A 23021-nucleotide genomic window follows, 5' to 3' on the forward strand; every position below is an offset into this window, starting at 1 on the left:
CCATGGTATTTTCAGGATTGCATAGATAACATTTCTCTGAAAGTCTGATGGCAAGTTTCCAGTCTCAAAGATTCTCCACACCAATCTGAATAGTTGTTTGGTTGGCACTTCCCCCAATGATTTTGGAAATTCTGAAGGAATGTTATCTATCTCTTTTGCTTTATTTAATCACAAGTCTTAAAAAAACTGTGTTAAACTCAGACTCAGTCACTCAACCGCCTGGGACTTCCACATGCCTTCTTCCATTATGTCATCAGACAAGTCCTCCAACTCATAGAGGCCTTCAGTGTATTCTTTTCCACCTATCTGCTATCTACTCTATATTTTGTTCAAAGGTTTTAATGACATTACGTGCATTTGGTCACTGAAATGAATTACTGGTAAAGGGTGAAAATCGAGAATCGAAGACAGATCTTCCACGTAACAGGAGTGGTTATGTTAACTGCCTTGGTCACCCAAGCATGCTTCCCATCTGACCCAAATTCACAGCCCGTTGTTACACACTACTGACTTAGTGTCACATACTCATGAACCCCTTGTTCACAGTTCCTGATTCCAATACGAGACTGAGCATTGTGTGCATCTGCACTGAAAAATAGGATTATTGGCCATCAACACTGTAGACTGGACCAATTCTTCCCATGACTATTTCTCCGCATTTTTCCTGTAGTCACTTCCTGCTAATTTTTTTCCTTAGTCACTTATACTGCTGAATTCCTGCCTTTCCCAGAACATTTTTGTACTTTCTCCTCTTGTCAATTGAGTTACTTATGTTTCCCAAGGTTTTTCCATAGCTACCTTTCTTGTACCTACACTTCTGTGATTCCTCATTTTAGAGATGTCCATTCCTCTGCAAATAAACTGCCTACTGTATTATTCATTATAGCATTATGCCCCAATTTGTAAAATATTAAACTTTTGTTGGTTATTCAATCTTTTTCTCATGGTTACTTCATCCTTGGGCACCCCTTTCTGGGATACAAAATGGGAGCTAATTCATAATCTTTTTCCAATGGAGGTAACACCAATACATTTTTTCAACTACAGGCCACTTACTGCAGTAGTTTCCATTGCCTTCAGCATCCTCATGCCATTGATATTTATTGCTGATTCTCCTGCCTTTTAGGGGTTGTTCCCTACCCCAAGGGCAAACAGTTGCCTTGAAGTTCTAGCCTCTTTGATGAGGCTGTTGGCAGAATGAAGGTGCCCATGTCTTCATCTGCCACTGATGATGATTTTCATTCACAATTTAGTCAGTGGCTGGGTTCAAACACTTGACTCGGAACATTTCGATTAGTAATCAGAGATGCTATGTTATACCATAGTTAACAACTGGTTCAAGTACTATGATCCAACAGCCTTTCATTTATGGCTTGTACTATCTACTGCAGGCAGGTACAAAAATGATACAAAAATTCTGGATACTGGTGATCTCCAGAGAAAGCTCTTTATTGTTCAGTAGTTGAGGAATGGTTGTTGCAGTTGTACTGAAAATAATATTTTTGCATTGAATATGATTGAAAAATAGTTTTGTGTGAAAGAAATTTTTTATTCAGAAGTAAGAAGACAGATCTCCACAAAATTAATGACAAAAATTTATCATAAATTACATGTACTCCTTAAAGAAATGATGTTTACAGTGCAGCAATCAAATACATACTTGAATTATGTTTATAAATACCATTAACAATACTTTTTCATAATTATTCACTGGTTTGTATCCTCGTGAAACCAAATTTGGAATACCAACATCACACTGTGACATACAGGCTTTGTTTTACAAGGAATTTGATTCTTACATGCTGTTGCTTGTTTCTAGTCTTGGCTAGATGTCCTGTTAAGTAATAACAGCAAGAAATTTATTTTCTTTAAAAATTATTATATAGATGTTAAAAAAATACCTGTTCTCATAAATTCAGCACCATAGCATTCAGTCTCATTTTATTACGCTTATCATTGGTTCTATCATTTATTTATGCTGATACAAAGGCATACATGACCAGTAATGACACTGTTTTTGATATGCAGTCTTTTACTGGTGTATGTCTCAATAGCTGCCATTAAGAAGCATTTGAAAATATCTCAAGTTACATGACTATCAGTATGTTTAACTGAAGAATGTCACAACTACATCAACAAAAATGTAGAATTTTCTGTGTTTTAATTTGTGTAAGTGTCTCATATCTATTATGACAATTTGCTACAGGAAAACTATACCCTACAGGGTCACATTCAGCCATTTTGCAGAACAAACAAATCCAGCAACTCAAATTTTATTGGTAGTTCATGGGGTTTAATGAAAATGTATTAAGCTACTTAGATACATTTGAAATGCATTCTTTGTTGCTCCCATGTGAAAGAATGCTTAAGCAGTTACGTACTTCTGTCGATTGTTAAGCATAATTTATATAGATACACATACTTTTAGCGTATTAAGAGGTTTCTAACCTAGCCACAATTTCAATTTACCATATGAAGTTGAAAATATTCTTATGCACCTGTCTTTCCTTTTAATTGGCCTGCACATAATATTAATTGCTGCTCTGCAATGTGGAATGTCTTCCTCTACCAATATACAGTAATTTAGGCACTTCTTAAGAAGTCAAACCAATAATTATATTGTATTGAAGAAGTCTTGAAATATTTCTCCCCTTTTATCAAAACTGTAAACTGAGTCTTGAAAAGTCTTATATGTGATAATACAAAAGTGGTAGTAAAAATAAAATTAAACTAGAAATGTGTAAACACAAATATCAGTGTTAACATTAATGGCTCAATGACATACAAAATTTAATTTAGTTGCTGTCAAAAATACACTGTGTTCCATTCAGCCTTGTGATCTCATATGTGTGCTTATTTGCGAAGCTCCACACTAATTTTCACTGGTTTTGGCTTCATGACTCCAGTGATCCCCTCCTCCAAAGGTGGTGGTATCTGAAAATATATTACCAGAAGCATGGGAATCAGCAGGCAAACAGGAAGGGCTCATGTTTTAATGTGGCTGTTCCAGTTACTAACTTTTAGTAATTTTTACTGCCTCCCACCAATAAATAAGACATCACTTGTGAACTTTGCAAATTGTAACAATAATAAATGATGTTTAATATTTAGCTGCTTATGAGTGAGTGATATAGTTCATACCTGAGTCTCCTCAGCTGGCACAAACTTGAAGTTCTTGATCAGTGTTGCAACTGCCAACTTAGCTACAAGGACACCATACTGAACACTGACATTAGCCGTATTGGAACCAGCCAGACCAAATGGTAGGTATGTGTATGGGTGACGCTTTTCAGCAATGGCTGGAGAAAACCTAAACATAAAAATAATCTATAGGAGCCTCCAAATGAACTGTATGTCCATAATCTAATGTGGCATAATATGGTATTTTTAGTTAGGTTTTACAGCATGATGGAGAGCGGAAACAATTCTGAAGAATAAACAAACTTAATTAATTGGCCAATGTGTCTTGATACAGTTCTGTATCCAGAAATTACAATCTGAAACATTGTCATTAAAAATGTAAGTGGCCCAAAGGGTAATATTGACAAATCAAGTACTGAAAACATAATTTATCATACATCTCAATATAGTCCTTTCCAGCATCAAAGGAAAACAATGACCAATTGAAACTACTGCTCAAGAAAGCCAACTGTTGATCTGGCTGTAGCAGTAACTAAGTTGTTAAAGTGATAAGGTACACACACTTCCATTTCAAAGTGGTGTGTGTTGTTACATCACAGTGGAAGCATAGAAAAAATGGCTCTGATCACTATGGGACTTAACTTCTAAGGTCATCAGTCCGCTAGAACTTAGAACTACTTAAACCTAACTAACCTAAGGACATCACACACATCCATGCCCGAGGCAGGATTCGAACCTGCGACCATAGCGGTCGCGCGGTTCCAAACTGCAGCGCCTAGAACCGCTCGGCCACCCCGGCCGGCAGAAGCATAGAAAATGATCACAGAAATATCAACACCGGCAGCAATGACAGTTGCTGCAAACGTCACTAAATTTGTTGATGATGAGAAGGAGAAAGGAATGACAATACTGATAGAACAGGCGATGAATTGGGGAATGTTGTAGTTGAAAGTCTGTGTATAGAACAGTTGATGAACTGTGGGATGTTACAGAAGAAAGTCTGTGCACGGCCAGTCTTGTCATCGTCAGTGCAGTTCCTGTCAGCCCTGTCTTCGCTGCCGCTTTGGCTGGCCCTGTGGCTCATCTCTGTGCACCTCCAGGTGTCACCAGGTGCTCCTGCGTGTCCACACACACCCCTGTGAGTTCCATTGTTGCATCTCACATACACAGGTGCCAGGGCGTTCAGTTCCTTTCCTGTGTCCCCTGGCTACCACATCACATGCATTTGCACCTCCTCTCATTGCCTTTGCCTCACTTCTCATGTGTTGTTTTTTTTTTCTTTTGGCATACACTGCACCTTCCACAGGTCCCCCTGTGCTGCTCTGACCCAGCCACCATTCCCAGCCAGCCACCAACAGCTTCTTCCAGGGCTTCCTCATCGGAGTTCTGTTGCAATCTGTGCCCTTGACTCTCCTGCTGCCTTTGGCCTTCCATGACAACAACCCGGCACCTCTTCTTTCACTGTAGCCACCCTTGCATTACCTGCTTCCTTCCTGGTGGGGGCCTCTCTTACAATGGCTGCATAATCTACAGAGGAAATAATGGAAAATAGGCACAGCAGAGACCATGCATCCTTAGCTACTCCTGATTGTGGCTCAATGTCTGCATCCTCTGGGTTGCTGCTCCTTCTCCTACAAATGCTCAACCTTCAGAGACAGTTATGTGTTTCACCAATACATCGCATGTTTGCATTTGGTGCTGATAGTAAACATTCTGTTTATAGACTCAGTGACAGCATGCAACACAACCACTAGGGACTGCTAACATCATCCATAGGCAGCACATGCAGCAACAATGATGGTGCTGCTATCGTGTTCTATCTTCCATCTGCGAGTCATGTGGTTATCAAGAGCCCATGAATACCCCTTCATCATGGTATACTTTAGCCATGTGCACCCCGCAGCAGCCAGCTGCAGTCACAGCTCTGCTCCAGGCCACTTGTACTGGTCACCTATGGCGTCCCATCTACAGCAGCCTCAGCTAACTCTACACCACACAGCATCATTCTGCTAAGCCACCCAGAAACCATCAGCACTCTCCCTGGAATCCAGTGCTACAATGTCATTGTGCAGAAGTTATTATGTCATGACATATGTCATGACCATGTCACAGCTGAGGTCTGTACAGACACTTGGTTTGCTACATTCATACTAGATCAAGGAGGAATATTTCGTTTACTGTTGTTTATATGGCACTTCACTTTTCTTTGTGAGGCTGTAGCAGATGTACAATGTCAAACCAGCTGCTGAAAATCAATCAGGTGTTTGTGAGTGACAAACAACAGACTCTTGGTTTTGCTACATTCACACTATACTAAGGATGGTCATTTCCGTTACTGTTATCTGTGTGAACTTCACTTTTCTTTGTGAGGCTGCAATAGATGTAGATTGTCAAACTACGTGTGGAACATCAATCAGCTGCAAGCAAGTGGCAGGATAAAACAAGTGTATGTGACCTTGTCAATCACCAGGATATCACATCGCATAAACATCATAATAACGATAGCACTGTGACTGTACCCGATGAACACCCTGACAATGTAACCTGAGGAGATTATGCAACATTAAATATCCTTACATTTTGTAATTCCAGTTACATATGACATTACTATGTTGCATATTTGTATTGAATGTCTATCACTTGTTAGATATAATTCACAGAATGGTGATGATTGGAACTTTATGATAAGGCAGTTTAGGAATAACTGAGTCGACTTTGCTGGGTAATTGTTCTGCTAGTATTACTTTGTTTCATTTCCCATCATTTACCTTTGACATTTTCAACTATGTTGATTATACTGTCAAAATTCTGTAATCACAGCTCACTACAGTGTATCAAGAAAGAGAGTCAAGTGATAAACAATAAATGAAGAAGCGAATGGCACTCTTTCCTTTCTAAAATAACATGCAAAAATTCATTTCTGTTGTGTGCACCCATTCTCCTTCCTTTCATTTCATATTCCCAAATTTTTTTTCCACTTCTTCAATCATTATTTTCAGAATTTCTTTTCTATACATCTAAATTAATTTTAAAATTTCCAGTAATTTTTCATGTTTGTTTTTCATTATTGTTACCAATCCACTATGCTAATTTTTTACTTTCATTTATTGCTTTTTGTGCTTTATGTATTTGATGCTTCTAAGGGTTTCTTCATACATTTCTCTGTACCTTTATTTTGACGTCCTATGTCACACTCTTTACAACAATGCAAAATGGAGCCCGTCTTCATGATAAAGTTGCTGATACAGATAAAGATGACTTGATGCTTGAAGTCATGATTGCTTGATGTAAATAATACAGAATTACAAATAATCATCAACTTCTCTCAAATGCCCTCCCACCCTTATCTCACTTTCTCTATCTCACCCCTTTGAAAGACAGATTTATGATAAGTTTTAATACTGTGCAGAGTATTTCACCTGTCTGGATTGAAAGTATGTGGCTCTGGATAGTAGTCCTCCAAGTGATGAAGAGCATACACTGGAATAGATACTATGGTTCCCTTCTCAATCTTCAGATTCTCAAACTCAGTGTTTTCCAGGCATTCATGCTCAATCCTGCAACAATTTCCAAAATGAAATCAAACTATTCCTGTTTATTATTACTGTAAATAAAATCCATAAATAAAATCCATAAATAAAATCCTTGTTCCCTAAGTACCTGTATTCAGATGGATACAAACGAAGCATCTCTTTCAGGAACATGTCGAGATATTGTGCATTCTGCACTGTCTCAAAGGATATCTCCGTCTGTGGAATGAGAAAAAGTCATTAAATTGCTGCTATCTTCCACCAGATCTTACATCTACAAGGGAACAAATTTTTATATACACTTGGAAAATTGTCTTGTGGCCAAATAAGTGCAGTACTCTCAGTTAAATATACAGTTTGTACTTACAGATGTCTGTAACTGCTTGTTAAGTTCAGAATGCAGTTTATCCTGAATCTCTGGTTTGGAAGCTAATGTGGCAACAGACAGTGCAATTGTAGACTTTGTTGCCTGTGCTGTATTCAGAAGAACAGCTAGTGACTGAAAAATATAGAATCTAAATAACAACATTGCATTTGCAGAGATAAATAATAAATGTATGCTTAAAATATTTAAGGAAGGATATCACTATTGGTAGATAGTCCAGCAAAGACAATAAATACATTTTTTAATTAATTTATTTTTTACTAAACTGCTACACAGGAAACGGAACATTTTGTAGCAAAGTAAGGATTTAAAGACCACTTACATCAGCATCATGATTGGGTCATCCTTAACGCACAATTTGTCACTGTACCAGCATGAATATTACAGTAAACTATGTTAGTATAACTTATTTTCTGTTTATTTGCATCTACAATCCTGCAATATTTTGTAAATGACAATATTTTGCACATAGACAGTTCAGGCTGGAAACATTTATGGTGTAGTCAATGTCTTAAAATAAAATAGCTGCTATTTGAATTTAAGATATGACAACAACATGTGTTCATCCACTTCAGCACTTGTGCTAACATATATTCATGTATTTTATATGCTGGTTCAATGACAGGACTTACTCATGGCATTGTATTTCCTTATTTTACACATGGGCTTCGCATCTATGATAGCTGTGCACTTGTGCTGCCCTCTTATTAGCGATGGCACCACACATTGGTTTTTCTCCACACTGTTGTGTGGATCATAACATGTTGCAGCTTGATAATGCCCAGATGAGCAAAATTAACTAATTGCTGATAATTGTTAATAATAATCTATTTAAAATTAACAGAACAGCTGATGCAGGAAAATGACTTCTTATAAGGAAATAATGTGGCCCTGGACCCTTACATAAAAAGAGAAGCACAATAAATACATGACATAATTTTAACCTTTTTTAGGAAGTTTATGGATCTAATATCACTTGGAACTGTAAGCTTGCCTTCACTTTCTAGCTGACAGAACGATTTTCATCTTATTTTGCAAATTGCATTGGAAAATCCACTATATTGATTGTTCCTTGAACATATGTTGAAATTAATGTATCTACAATTCATCAACTATTTTTATTGTGATTAAAAGAAAAAATTGCTGCTGGAAAATGGTTTCACTATTGTGCATTCAGCCCACTGTGATCAACTGAGGAACAAATTTTGCCAATTGATTTGAAAAATTCAGATGTTCATACAGATTATTTAACACATATTCATAAGATTTCTTTAAGTTCTTGTATAAGCAAAAATTTCCTTAATTTTGGTTTCATACTTATTATACATGATGCAATTTCGAAGGTGTAATCTGTCTTTGCTTAGCCTTGGAATAATCATTCTCAAAATATGTAAGAGTGTTTCTTTCTTTTTTTTTTCCCTCATGTATTATATCTTTCTAATGGTGTCTTCCAATTTAATTTGTACAGCATTTATGTAACATTCTCAAGCTGACAAAATAAGTCTATGAAAATTCATGCACCTCTTCCCTGAATATTCTTTCTTTATTCTATGTATTGAACTTGCTAATGGCCCAGACTTGGTAATAATAATGATTAACTGGCATTTTATGAAGGGTGAACCACAGTTCCATGAGATTCTTCTGATGAATATTAGTCAGTATCTACCTTCTGCTTAAACAGTTCTTATGTGGTCGCAGATACTTACGGAAATTTTCCATCAATGATAAAATGGAACATGCTATTTAAGTGTGGCATGCAGAATTACTGGCTTATTGTTTTTAATCTCCAGTTGTATCATGATTTGGACTACATTCTTAGTACTTCAAGATATCAGACACTGCTAATGAAAGTGAAATTAAATTTTCCATCTTTCTCAATATCTTACCTGAGCTACAATCGCTTCTTCATTCACAGCAGCAGCACTTTCTACCTCTTTGCCTTCATCTTTTGTTGTCTGCTTCTGTTCAGAAACTGTTTCCAATAGTAAGTCCACCAGATCAGGAACTCTCTTCTGTAAGTTCAATGCATGTTCCTCAATACAATTTTATACACATTTCTACAATAGAGTTCCTACTAGGAAGAAGTATAAAAACACACCAACATTTTCTTACCTCATCTGTTGACTTCTCTGCACTGATTTTTTCCTTAACAGTGTTATGGATTAAAGGAATGAGATACCTGGCAGCACTATTTCGTAGGACGAAACAGTCTTGAGAGTAAAATGCAGGAAGAACAACTGAAAAATAAATAACAGTTTTACAGTACTACCTGGGAATGGTTAAAATGCATTTCAGTCTCCCATGAGTGCTCAGTTGTTGTCCTAACATTAAATCTCATTCATTGATGATACTTTAGTTTTCCATTTAATTAAAAATAAACTTACTTGCATACAACAGAGAATATAGGTTTTCATGACTGTGTGGCAAAGTACACCGAAATAAGATGCATTCAGAGTTGTTTAGAAGTTATCCCCTATTAGTGACTGCATACCGCTCACAAGAGTATGGTGCAATAGAGAGGTTTACATAAAACTTGTATGTTGTTGTCCTATGATGTATGGTAGGTGTACTAAAACAATCTGAAATGATAGCTATAGTGCTTCACTCAGATCAGCTAAGAAAAAATTAATTTCAGAAGCTGTGATGATGTGTCATATTCAAGGAAGTACGTCAACATTTCTAAGTGTGAGCTGTGCTTCATGTCATTTTGAGACAATCAATATGAAAATGCATCATATTCACCAGCTGTGTTATGAGCATCAAGTCCATGATAATTCCATGGAAAAAACACCTGTGGATATAAACAGGCATATCTCCACAATCAGCCAATCCCTCTACCATGATAACCTTTTTCCAGCCTGAAATTATGTGATGCTTCTTGGAATAATATGGCAAGTCAACATTTTCTGAAACATCTTCAAGGAGATCACAGGATATATATTTTACAACATGTAGACAAAGAAAAATAATGTAATGGCAATGATAAATTACTACCCACCAACCAAGATTGGTTTGTTGGTGAAGGGTGGTACATATATTTATATGATAAGCCTCTACAACTACACTTTTCAGAAGACTACTCTTTAAAATGTACGAGATAATGTGAAGTCATGAACAAATATTGTAGGCAAGATATTTAATCCTGTCATACGTACTGTGTTCTTCAAAAAGTATGACCTGATTTCAAAAAGTTACGCTGCCTTTAGAAAAAGTACTGCATTACTTCAAGCAAACCACAGGTATTCTACTTATACGCTTTCTTCAATATTTTTCAAGCAATTATGCCTCAAGAAGTGTGATTGTGGAAGGTATAAAGAACAAACCTGAAAGGACACATCTGACTAAGGGTTCTATTACTGGCTGATGTTGTTGTTGTTGTGGTCTTCAGTCCTGAGACTGGTTTGATGCAGCTCTCCATGCTACTCTATCCTGTGCAAGCTTCTTCATCTCCCAGTACCTACTGCAACCTACATCCTTCTGAATCTGCTTAGTGTATTCATCTCTTGGTCTCCCTCTACGATTTTTACCCTCCACGCTGCCCTCCAATACTAAATTGGTGATCCCTTGATGCCTCAGAACATGTCCTACCAACCGATCCCTTCTTCTGGTCAAGTTGCGCCACAAACTTCTCTTCTCCCCAATCCTATTCAATACTTCCTCATTAGTTATGTGATCTACCCATCTAATCTTCAGCATTCTTCTGTAGCACCACATTTCGAAAGCTTCTATTCTCTTCTTGTCCAAACTAGTTATCGTCCATGTTTCACTTCCATACATGGCTACACTCCATACAAATACTTTCATAAATGACTTCCTGACACTTAAATCAATACTGGATGTTAACAAATTTCTCTTCTTCAGAAACGCTTTCCTTGCCATTGCCAGCCTACATTTTATATCCTCTCTACTTCGACCATCATCAGTTATTTTTCTCCCCAAATAGCAAAACTCCTTTACTACTTTAAGTGCCTCATTTCCTAATCTAATTCCCTCAGCATCACCCGACTTAATTAGACTACATTCCATTATCCTTGTTTTGCTTTTGTTGATGTTCATCTTATATCCTCCTTTCAAGACACTGTCCATTCCATTCAACTGCTCTTCCAAGTCCTTTGCTGTCTCTGACAGAATTACAATGTCATCGGCGAACCTCAAAGTTTTTATTTCTTCTCCATGAATTTTAATACCTACTCCGAATTTTTCTTTTGTTTCCTTTACTGCTTGCTCAATATACAGATTGAACAACATCGGGGAGAGGCTACAACCCTGTCTTACTCCCTGATGATCAATATGAACTTCCCAGTATGTTGGTGTCAAACTGAACAAACAAAGGATGTTAATGGAACTATTAATGGTAGTTCTTATTTATGTAGTTATGCATTAATTTTGTGAGTTTCAATTTCACTCATGCATTTTTTGAATGAATTGCCTTGTGTAAACACGTTTCATCTAATGATGGGACATACATGACAATCAGAAGTGGCTGCACTGACTGGGGCCATAAATGGCTGGTTTCTGAGGCCTCTATTAACTTTCAATTTGTCAGTGCTAGGCATCAGAATTGTGGCATCCCGAATCAACATGCTGATCATTCCATAAACATTTTTATGAAAAAATTACTAATGGATCAAAATGTTAGAAGACTGTATAGAGATCAGAAATCAGAGTGTGATATTAATAAGACAAACCTAAATTATTAGTAAATTAACACATTATTATACACAGTTTCTAGTTTAACCGCCAGATACAGTGCTAAAAAAAAAAAAAAAAAAAACCCTAACTAACCTACAAACTTCAATAATTTCAATCATAATCTGCTTGCACAATCAAAACAAAAGTAACAATGGTGTTCATGCTCTTCACAATGACAAGTAGGATTATTTGTATTGTCTACACTCTGAGCGAAACCTATAAAACGGAGATAGAGAGGCATTGCTCCAACACAGATATTACTGATTTTTACTGATATTTTAAATCTTGAATTCACATTTGCAAAAAAAAGGTTGTAAATTCTAATTTTTTAAATATTTTCAAACATATTCATTTAGCATCTCCACATTTCTTTCTTACTGACTTTGCTTTTGGTATATGACTTTATACACATGCATAGATCACTGAAACTGCTACTCTGTTCTCAGTTTTATTCTTTGACCAGAATTAAATGTTTGCATAGTTATTTCCTACATTAAGTGCCCCAAATGCTTGTAAACTACCACGAACAGTCAAACATCATGTGAGTTTAATGCTACTTTCATGTCTGCGGCATCTTGCTTTGGCTAACTGTTTTGCCATTATGTTGCATACACACTACCGATCTCCCATTTTGAGCCAATTAGGTCATGTACTTTTTGTACAGGTACATTGTTATATGCTATTTCATAATATATACTGTATCTGTTGAGTGTAGCTTTTAATCGTTATTTTTATGCCTATATTGACACGAGAATGTATAAGTACAATTATCCTGTTTCCATATTTAAACTTTTCAAATTTCAAAAAGATAGACATAGCGAATTTTCACTTATTAATTACAAAGAGGTGACTGAGGTTGTACATAAACACTTAACAATGTCTAGATTAGCTGAAACTAGATGTGATGAACAATAAGTTTCAGTAAATAATATAGACTCAGTGGAAAAATGTCTGTTTCATTCAGATGATATATATTTTATCAGTCCATATTTCAATATTTCAAATTCATCAGATTTATCATTACTAAGACATGTTTGTGTATATGCACACTGTCAAAATGATCAAATGGAAGCCCTTTTTTCTTTTATATTCTGAGCCACTTCTATATCCTGAGCCATGTCTATAATACATAATTTTTCCATTTAGTTGGTCTAAAAGATCTGCACAGTGTCACTAACAACTATTTTACCCTTTGACAGATTATCAGTAAAAAGATTCCCTTTTGCATCCCAGAAAGAATTGGCCATAACTTAACTGACATATTAATGTCACCTGTAGACTTGATGGCTACTTCATTTATGGTATTAACTAGTAGACGCAGGTCTCAGCAACAGAACAGATCAGTAAAAAAAATTAATTGGGCCCTTCTGAAAACAGTTAAAACATTTATTTTCTCATATGATATTGGTCTACGGTCTAGAACAATTGAAACAATCTTGTGCAAGTCTTTCTCTTTGTTAACTCTTTATGTAAAATTAGCCATATTTCCTTTCTTGATATGACTGTCACCAGATATTTTGTCCACATATAATTACCAATTGTCTAGTGCTGTCTTGTTCACTTTCACAATGGTATTATCTGTGATTGCACTTTTAGGCATTTTCATATAGTTCCTCTTCAAAAGAAGTATGATTGTATTTATAGTTCATTCAGCAATTACTTAATGGTTGAAGTTAAGAAGCATCTTCCTTAAATCATCTGCTATATTATGACAGAAAACAGACCACCAAAAATAAAGAACTTCTTGATTTTTTAATACTTCTGTTCACCTATCTGAATTCAGCACACACAATATGATTATATTAAAAAGTTGTATGAACAAAGTCAGTCCACAGTCTACTTCAGTTCCATTATTTCACAGCATTACAAACGTGAACCTTCAACGAAAGCATTTCCATCCTTGTGTATTTCTAAAAAGTTGCAAGACTTTTGTAAAACTAAGTTAACAGAAATACTAAACTGTATTTGCAAGCTTGGTAATGGAGAGCTTGCAGAAAATCACAAACAGTCTGGAAAACTTACATGGAAAAGATGCAACTGGATAAGTGGGATTGTCAATTTTAAGAACTTGTTCTAGAGTTCCAGAAAGTGCATTTTGGTCCACCTTGGGCTCTTCTGCCTGCGAATCCTTGTCCAGGAGAGTCAGAGCCAATGAATGAGCAAGGAAGTTACGAACAGCACTAGAAAAAAGTTATGTAGTTATTAGTATGCATACTCAATTTCATACCACTGTGCAATTACAGTATTCAAGTCTTAATGCGTTAATACCGGTAATAATACATTATCACTATATGCTCCTTAAGTATTACATCATGTCAATGCCCATTACATGTCACTAAATGCATTAGTAATATTACTATAACAAGACAGTTGTTTAATAGGAGGATCTTCCTTCAAGTTAAAAATTCATATATAGCAAGAAGGCTGTCATACTTATTATAATTACATATCTTTTAACAATATACAAGTACCGATCTTTATGAACCCTTGATTTCATCCTGAGGTACACACACACACACACACACACACACACACACACACACATATATATATATATATATATATATATATATATATATATATATATATATATATATATATATATATATATAAAAAATAAAAGATTCCATGACTTACCAAACGGGAAAGCACTGGTAGATAGGCACAATAAAAAACACACAAACACACACACAAAATTTCAAGCTTTCGCAACCAACGGTTGCTTCGTCAGGAAAGAGGGAAGGAGAGGGAAAGATGAAAGGATGTGGGTTTTAAGGGAGAGAGTAAGGAGTCATTCCAATCCCGGGAACGGAAAGACTTACCTTAGGGGGAAAAAAGGACAGGTATACACTCGCACACACACACACACATATCCATCCACACATATACAGACACAAGCAGATATATACAAGAAGCAAGTGGTAAAAAAATATCAAAAGTCTGATAATATAAAAAGGTTAACAGCTGTTAAAAACACACTACTGGATCACAAATGACAAAACTCAAATGGAAAAATAATCTAGCTTTCAGAACTATCAGTTCCTTTGCCACAGTAAAAACATAATGAAGAGAATGATGCAAGGAAGTAACACACAAAAATGAAGGTAGGAACAAAGGAAATGTAAGCTGAATACATAAATGAAAGACAAATATGTATGTTTGTACAAATGTGAAATTATGCAGGGGCAGAAAATAAGATTTTGAATACAAAGCTACAAAATGACAGGAAAAAACCAACAGCTGAAACCTGAGATGAGAACAGGCACAGGAATCTAATGTTAGATCTCCAAAGTGAAGTCAGCTCAGTACTGAGACCCAAACACACTGTGAAGGACCATTTTCTATTTTTACATCATTTTGGAAGTACTGATGCTGGAGGGATTAGCTGAGAATTATATTAAATTCCATATGATATTTCTGCACATCCTCTTTTATAGCATATATAAAATGTGCTAAAAAATTCATATCTAGTCTACAGTGTCGACTGGTATACATTCTAAGCCCACAAAATGAATTTACAATTATTTTAATCAAGTTATGACAAATGCAGTTCTCAGATTAATTTCAAGAATAAAATATTGGTTAGTGCATTTATAGTGATAATGCATACCACAAAGTAGCAACACAAAATATTATACTCACTATGTAATGTCAATGCTTGGTTCTGAAGCTTCAATGGATTTCTTAAGATTTTGTGTGAGAAACTCAAGAGACTTCAAAATCCTTGGAGTAAGCTGAAAAAAAATTAAAAGGTCAAAATTTTAAACTAGATTGTTATGTGTGTGCTAGATACACAATGATGAAACCTGCAGCAACATTTCGAAGCCTAATGCTCACAAAATGTGGATCAGGCAATGTACTATACATACACAATATTAAATGAAAGACTTTTAATATTTTTAAGAGAGTAAAATGTGTCTATAAACAGAATTTCACTCTAATGCACAAGGTTCCAGCAAGATACAGCTATGTTCATCCATATTGTGGATGTATATTCTCCATTAACTGTGACACTTCAAGTTTATACACTGCAATTTCTTTGCATTTCAATTCATGTTGCAAGGTACATCTCAAGTCCATAGAAATGCTGAATTATCATTTGTATGCATAAAATCTGATAAAATAGAAATTTATGGGCATTGTGATAAATAAACATCTTAAAGCTTCATCTATAAAGAGATTGGCAATAAGATTGTCTTAATAAAAGCCTCATAACCATAATAATACCTTCTGTACTACAACAAATCTACTTCAGATTAATCATCTCACATCTACTGTATGAGATTCAGATTTGGTGTGAGTCATCTGCAGTCTACCTTGAGAGGGTGCATAGGCTGCACAAGAGAACAGTCAGAGTAAATACTAATACAGGTAGATAACAATAAGAGTCATTCCATTAAATATAATTTGCTACCTATGTATTCTCTATGTATCAATTATGTTCACAATAGGATAACACAGAAGTAAGAAATAGAAAATAAATAATAAAAGGTAAAAAATATCATAATGATTAGACACAATGATTTCTATGCGGGGACCCAAAATGATTGTCATGATAAACAGCAAAACAGAAGACATATGATTCACATTCCATTTGCTGCCAAAAGACATTAACATATTTCCAAATAGTATTAGTCTACAATACTTAAATATTTTTAAGAACAAATTAAAGTAGTTGGTAATTAAAAGATGTTTACACACAAAGATTTCTGAATGACATTATCTATGGTACTATGTTTTGTATGTGCCCACTTTCACTACATAATTTGTTGTAAGTATCTGTCTAAAGATACCTGAATTAAAGTATCATATTTGAAATATGATTTTATTGATGTGAATCTACAAAAAATGAAGCCCAAAACAGAAGCTCACAATGAATCTCAAAATTATTGACTTACCTTCCTAAGTTTCTCACGGCTCAGGGCCACAACAACATCAGGTGATCCTTTTACTTCCCCTGCCAAAATAGAAAGGCTCCTCTGCACTAGAGGATTCTTGACAGATGCAGCCTGTAGATAGTAAACAGAACAGATGAATAAGCATCTGTTTTTCATACTGGTAGTAAGAAAACAATGAACCAGCACAAAGAACTACTTTTATTTATCAGATCAACTGCTAGAATTGCAACAATACTATTTATGTGCAAAACTGAAATGATGGAACTAGGTTTAATTGGTTGTCTACTGTGCCTTAAATACTTTTAAAAAACACACACACACACACACACACACACACACACACACACACACACCACCGCCGCCAACAACAACAACCATCTCAAAGAATTAGGGAATAAATAAATAAAAATTTTTTAAAAAATAAGGAAAACATAAATATACATTTTGGATTGCTCTTTGCTAATAAATTTTAGTCTATTTGTAACTTATTTCTTCTATAGTATGCTCAGCTGTAATTTTTCCTTTGTGTTTGCATTTACATACTAGTAAATATGGTAGGCTATACTATTTCCTTTCTTCATTTACACCTTTCAGAGGCCAGTCTTTCTGTATCTGTATAGGTACTCCATATTGTCCTTTTTTATTACCCTTAAGATTCAGTTTTCACTTGCTTGTAGGTACCAAATAACTCAAGTATCGTGGATGGAATTTCTTTGATTGATGTAGAAGTAACTTGGAGTGTGCCACAGTGAAGTGTATTAGGACCTTTTCACATTTTATATTTCACATAATGAAGACGCATAGTATTCTAGGAAATGGTAAACTCATAGAAACAGCTGGGTGTAACAGTTTGTAATTCTATGAAATGGAGCAATTACAGAGTGTCAGTTGTAGGCAAAGCGGGTCACAGACTTCAGTTCATTAGTACGAGGAACATTCAATAAGAAAGGCAACACAATTTTTTTTCTCAGCGAATTTCGGTTGAAAAAATGCAGACTAAGTTGTGGGACATTGTAGAATATTTCCGCTTCAGCCCCTAAGTTTCATGAAGTTCCTATATGTATCGGAGCTATGTGTAGCCTTAAAATGGCGTCTATAATGGAGGTGCATTCCAAGCAGGGAGCTGGCACTGAGTTTCTCTTGGTGGAAAATGAGGGAATCGGAGATATTAATAGGCTCTTGCAGATTTTCTGCGGAGACCTGGCAGTGAACAATAGCACAGTGAGTCATTGGGCGAGGTGTCTGTCGTCATCGCAACAAGGTCGCGTAAACCCGTCTGAATTGCGGCGTGCTGGTCGGCCACACTCAGTCCTGCATTGTTGGAATGTGTGGACATACTCATTCGAGGTGACCAATGGATCACGATCAAAAATCTCACTGCTCAACTGAAAGTCTCTGTTGGTAGTGCTAACTGACTCACCCACTAGTTGGGATACTCAAAGGTTGTGGCTGCTGGGTTCCTCACGACCTAAAAGAAGATCATACAGCACAAAGAACCATCTGTGTAGAACTGCTTGCGTGTTACGATGCCGATCGTCACAACTTTTTGTCAAAGATCGCACAGATGACGAAACATCGATCTATCACTTGGAACTGGAAACAAAACGGCTATCCATGGAATAAGGCAACATCACCTCTCCTCTGAAGAGAAAGTTCAAAGCTGCACCCTCAGCTGGTAAAGTCATGGCGATGGTCTTCTGGTAGGCCCTAATATGAAGGTGATGTTCTGCTGATGTCCTCCCTCATGACGTAACGTCCAACTGTGAAGTGTATTGTGCTACCCTAAGGAAATCGAGGAAGGGGCTTCAACGTGTTAATCGCCACAAAAACTGAAATGAACTTCTCCTTATCCATGACAACGCAAGACCTCAAATAAGGCTGCACACCCGAGAGAACTTCACAAAACTTCATTGGACCATTCTTCCTCATCTACCCAACAGCCCGGATCTCGCACCTTCTGATTTCCTTCTGTTTGCACCAGTAAAGGATTCATTCGACAGGAAGCAGTATGTGGATGATGGGAAGGTTATTGATGCAGCAAGACATTGGCTGTGATGTCGACCAGTAGAGTGGTACCATGCGGCCATACAGGCGGTCCCAGTAACGTGGCGTAAGCTGTCGCATTGGTTATTTTGAAAAATAGGGCTTTGTAGCCACAAGAGTGGGGAAGGGAATAATGTGCTGTACCATAAATAAGACTAAAACCAATCTGCTTTCAGAAAAAAATGCGTTACTTACTGAGCGCCCCTCGTAATGTACTGGGGAAATACAATCAGTAGACAAAGGAGATTGCTTGCGAAATACTTGTGTCATCTAACTTAGAATATGGCTTAAAGAGTGTGGGACTCACAACAGATAATACTGTCAGGGGATATAGGACGTGAACAAAGAAGGGTGACGAAAATGGTCATAGTTTCTTTGACTCATGGGTGAGCATCACAGAAATACTACAGTAACTGAACTCGCAAGCTGTTTAAGATAAACGGAAACTTTCCAATGAAAATCTACCTACAAAGTTTTGTGAATCATGAACCATGAATCAAGGAACGTACAACTCCCTAGGTATCATTCGGTAGGGACCACAAAGCAAGATTACCGCCCTGCTACGATGTCATTGTGCTTAGCCTACCGTGGTCGTTATCAGAAACACGTTACAATAGACAAGTAAGTGATGATACAGGAAAGCGCATCGCGTTGTGAATGGTTTCAACATAGCTGTTCATATCGAATTAAGTGGTACAGAGTGTCCTCGTGAAATATGACTAAAACTCACGATAAACCGTCGTAGCGCCCACTCTCTCAGGTGTAGTAATTTTGTGGTCGGCTAACAGGCTAATTCAATGCGCACGGAGACATTTGAGTAATCGTTCTTCCTTCGCTCCATACGTAAACGAACGGTAAAAAGCGCTATTAATTACTAAACCGGGAACTATTCTTTGTCGTATAATTCACCGTGGTTTGCAGAATATTGATGTAAATGTAGAAGTACTGCTAGCAATTCCATTTTTTTTTTTTTTTTTTTTTAGTAAACCAGTCCCATTGGCGTTTGTAAAATCTTTTTCGTCGAGTTCAGACAACGTAAATTGCAGCCAGTGTATACTTGTATTCGACGAAATTCGAAATTTGCTTCACGGCAAACATTTTTAACACTATGCTCTTTCTGTTTCTTCTTTTCTTTGAAAGGTTGCATCTGCCGTTTATTTGCAAAATTTCTACTGCAAGTTCTTCAGTTCTTCCCAGTTTTAAGTGCCATAATATCAAAGCTAGCTGAGACCTACCTTCTCTGGAAAAAAATTAATTCGTGTTTAGCTGTTATATTTTATCTCAGGTCCGAACACACTTCCTCAAACATTGCCGTGATTATATATCTGTTTTAATTACCGGTATCGTCGACTGCAGGGCCTTAGCAATTTCAAACTATTCACAAATTTCTCATGAGCTACTTTAAATATACCCATCTTCATTTTAAACAAAATAGCAATTTGTTTTTGCTGAAACTTATGTGCCATTGCGAGTAGAAGAATCAATTTACAGTACCTGTACGATACTTAGAAACAAAGAAACACGGAACTATTTTGACACTAAATTCACTGATCTCGACACACAGTTCACCACCTTCGAAAACTAACTACAGTGTTTTTGGCGATGGTGGCACTCAAAAACATACCATTTTTTACTTTAACAATGTAGGAAAACGTAGACTGCTACTTACCGTAAAGTAGAGACGTTAAGTTGCAGACAGGCAAACCTGAAAGACTCTCATAAAGCTTAGCCATAGCCCTCATCAGCAAAAGAGAAACACACACCATTCATACATAAAAGGAGGTACATCTTACGCACTCATGACCGCCAACTCCAGCATCTCGGGCCGGAATGCCTGTTTATATTCCTACATAGTATAGTATTTTTCCGGGACAACAGGGTTATTTCGTGTTACTTATTTTTCTTGTTAAACTTTATTCTCTGTATTAAAAATCTGAAATTTCACAAACGAAAAATACACCGACTTCAGGACTGTCCATACCTACGAAATCTATATCAAGAAACAAACTTGCTGATCAACATTACGCTAGAGTAGGCGTATGTGGGCAGAACAGAGTTGCCGATCAATATTATAAATGAACTGTAACTGTTGATTTACATACTTACAGAGAACAGTCCATATGAAACTCTTTTAAACTTCACTGTGAATTAAAAACAAAATAATAATTAAACTAAAGGAAGTACATTCGCAAGTGAAGATGTTTACACAGTGGCAAAAACTAAATCCGCTTTTGGGTAGCATTCAATAGCGTGCTGCGGCAACTCCTGCGTTATAACATGCTTAGCTCCTCTAAAACTTGGAGAGCGTAGCCAGAGGACATAACTCAGGCCCAACGCTGTGTTCGAAAGATCGCGGCGGAGTACTGTTTATGTCACAATTTTTCTCGAGGCGCGAGCCGCTTGTCTCTCGAAAATTCGTATGAGACCAATATCCGGATGTTTAGCTACCTGTTCCTTTACAGGTTCTGTCTTCTGTTGTCAATTTCTAGAATTATTTATAAAGAAACATTTAGCGAACATAAAACTGCTCAACTATTGTCGCGAATAGCAGAGCCAGTACGTGATCGCGTAGACGTAATTACGTGCATGTACTCGTTAGGTTCGTAGTTTGTTGTGACTCAACAATAAATACGTCACGTTTGTTGAGTGGAAGCTCAAGAGGAAGAAACTGCTCAACAACTCACCTCAGAATTTTTTGGAAGAATAATTGTACTTTCGTCATCATTATTTTAAAATTTGTAATCTATCAAAGAACTAAGTAAATATGAAAAATAAATCTTGAAGCTTGGTCTTTTTTTAGTGCGTATTACTCTTGAAGATATGTCAATTACATATGTGTCAGTAATGCTTTACATAATGACATAAATGGCCGGTTTTTTAGATCCGACAGTCTTTTTAGTGGTCGGTCTCCAAATTGCAAGACTTCGCTGCTCAATCTGTCCCCCAATTTTCGACGGTAGGTCTCCCGAGGTCATCCAGTGTGTGAGCAAAGTTTCTTCGAGTATGTACGGCAAATATCAACTGGTCCCACGTAAGAGGCCTGTGACCATTTTACAAATTTATAAAATTTAAATACTGTTGTGAGCGGAGAAAAAGACTTTTAGTCACTTGAAGTTCATAAACTCAATTTCATTTACGCGTATCAAGTAAACTCATCTTCAGAATATTAAAGATGCTTCCTATACCCCATATGGCATCATGTCTGAGTCATTGGTTTCAGACACTGTAGGCCATTCCATTCTGTTGGTTCCTGCCTCTTGGACGAAGATGTTCACAAGGTGATTGTGATGTGCCCTTGCGTTATTGTGAAGATGAAATACAAATCGAAATGTTGACTGAACGACTGGACAACAGAATGGAGGATCCTGTCCTGATACAGCACAACCCTCAAATTACCCTCGGTAGCGATGGGGGACGTCCAACATCGTACACGATATGGTCTCCAAACACAATTATCCCATCTTCCTTGTATATCTGAGACGTGCATCTGGTATCTGGCTCCCTCCAAACTCTTCTATAACGATCAAATGTCAGATAAATCTTCCACGTGTCGGAGCAGAGGACCTGACTGCATTATCATCGTTCTATTCATGGGCATCAATAAGGAAGACAAGAAGGGGCACTTGGCCCCTCTAAACATAAATTTTTTTATGCATAGCACAGTTCTTACGAATTTCTAGTAATGGTTGTCTGCAACTCTAGTAAATTGCAGATTTAACATCGCAGAAAGCGGCGGAAAATCATGAGACATTAGCAGTCAGCAGCCCCTACCGATGTCGTTTTATGCAACCTCTACTGTGTATGTGTTAGGAACCATATCCAGACAGGTGACAGCCACGTAATCGATGTATGATACACATTCCCTCCCAGAGTTTTGGTGACTCTTAGCCAGCAGAATTTATAAGGATTGGCCATGAGTTGCAAGGAATTTTTGGACCAAGATGTATCTTACTTCTGCCGTACTTACCAACTCTCTCCAACTTTCCTTCGTGTAACGAGTGCTGAAGTTATACAGGTTTAGGATGCCTCTATAGTTTAGTTCGTTTATAGTACTAAATCTTTTGCAAATGGCTCAGGAACTTTGCCTTATAAAGTGTGTTTCATCACAGAAAACAACAAAATTAACAGGAGATATCAAGATGTGAAGCATGGAAGTAACATGTTTCCAGTAAATAACCCAATGAAAAGATGATTCACCGCTTTTTGTACTAAAGTAGTACCATAAACAAAATTTTACGGTAGGTCCTAGATGTCTTTATACAGTTTATCAGTTGTTCTGAGGCATTTTGACATCTAGAGAGTGGACTGGCCAACGACACTGTTCAGACAATT

General features: G+C 36.7%; 1 protein-coding gene across 1 annotated transcript in view; it reads right to left on the reverse strand.

Annotated features, from left to right (window-relative positions):
• Window positions 1-1528: 1528 nt before the first annotated feature.
• The window catches only part of LOC124606296 (cytochrome P450 3A8-like), a 262940-nt gene continuing 241447 nt past the window's right edge, over window positions 1529-23021 (reverse strand). The window contains exons 5-14 of the mRNA XM_047138281.1: window positions 16647-16757; window positions 15391-15482; window positions 13771-13928; window positions 9169-9293; window positions 8943-9068; window positions 7039-7170; window positions 6802-6890; window positions 6561-6698; window positions 3142-3310; window positions 1529-2934 (exon numbers count right to left, since the gene is read on the reverse strand). Coding sequence (XP_046994237.1) covers window positions 2854-2934; window positions 3142-3310; window positions 6561-6698; window positions 6802-6890; window positions 7039-7170; window positions 8943-9068; window positions 9169-9293; window positions 13771-13928; window positions 15391-15482; window positions 16647-16757 — 1221 coding nt within the window. The 3' untranslated portion in view covers window positions 1529-2853. The remainder of the gene's footprint in view (window positions 2935-3141; window positions 3311-6560; window positions 6699-6801; window positions 6891-7038; window positions 7171-8942; window positions 9069-9168; window positions 9294-13770; window positions 13929-15390; window positions 15483-16646; window positions 16758-23021) is intronic.

Source organism: Schistocerca americana, chromosome 1, assembly GCF_021461395.2.
Source record: "Schistocerca americana isolate TAMUIC-IGC-003095 chromosome 1, iqSchAmer2.1, whole genome shotgun sequence".
NCBI lineage: Eukaryota > Metazoa > Arthropoda > Insecta > Orthoptera > Acrididae > Schistocerca > Schistocerca americana.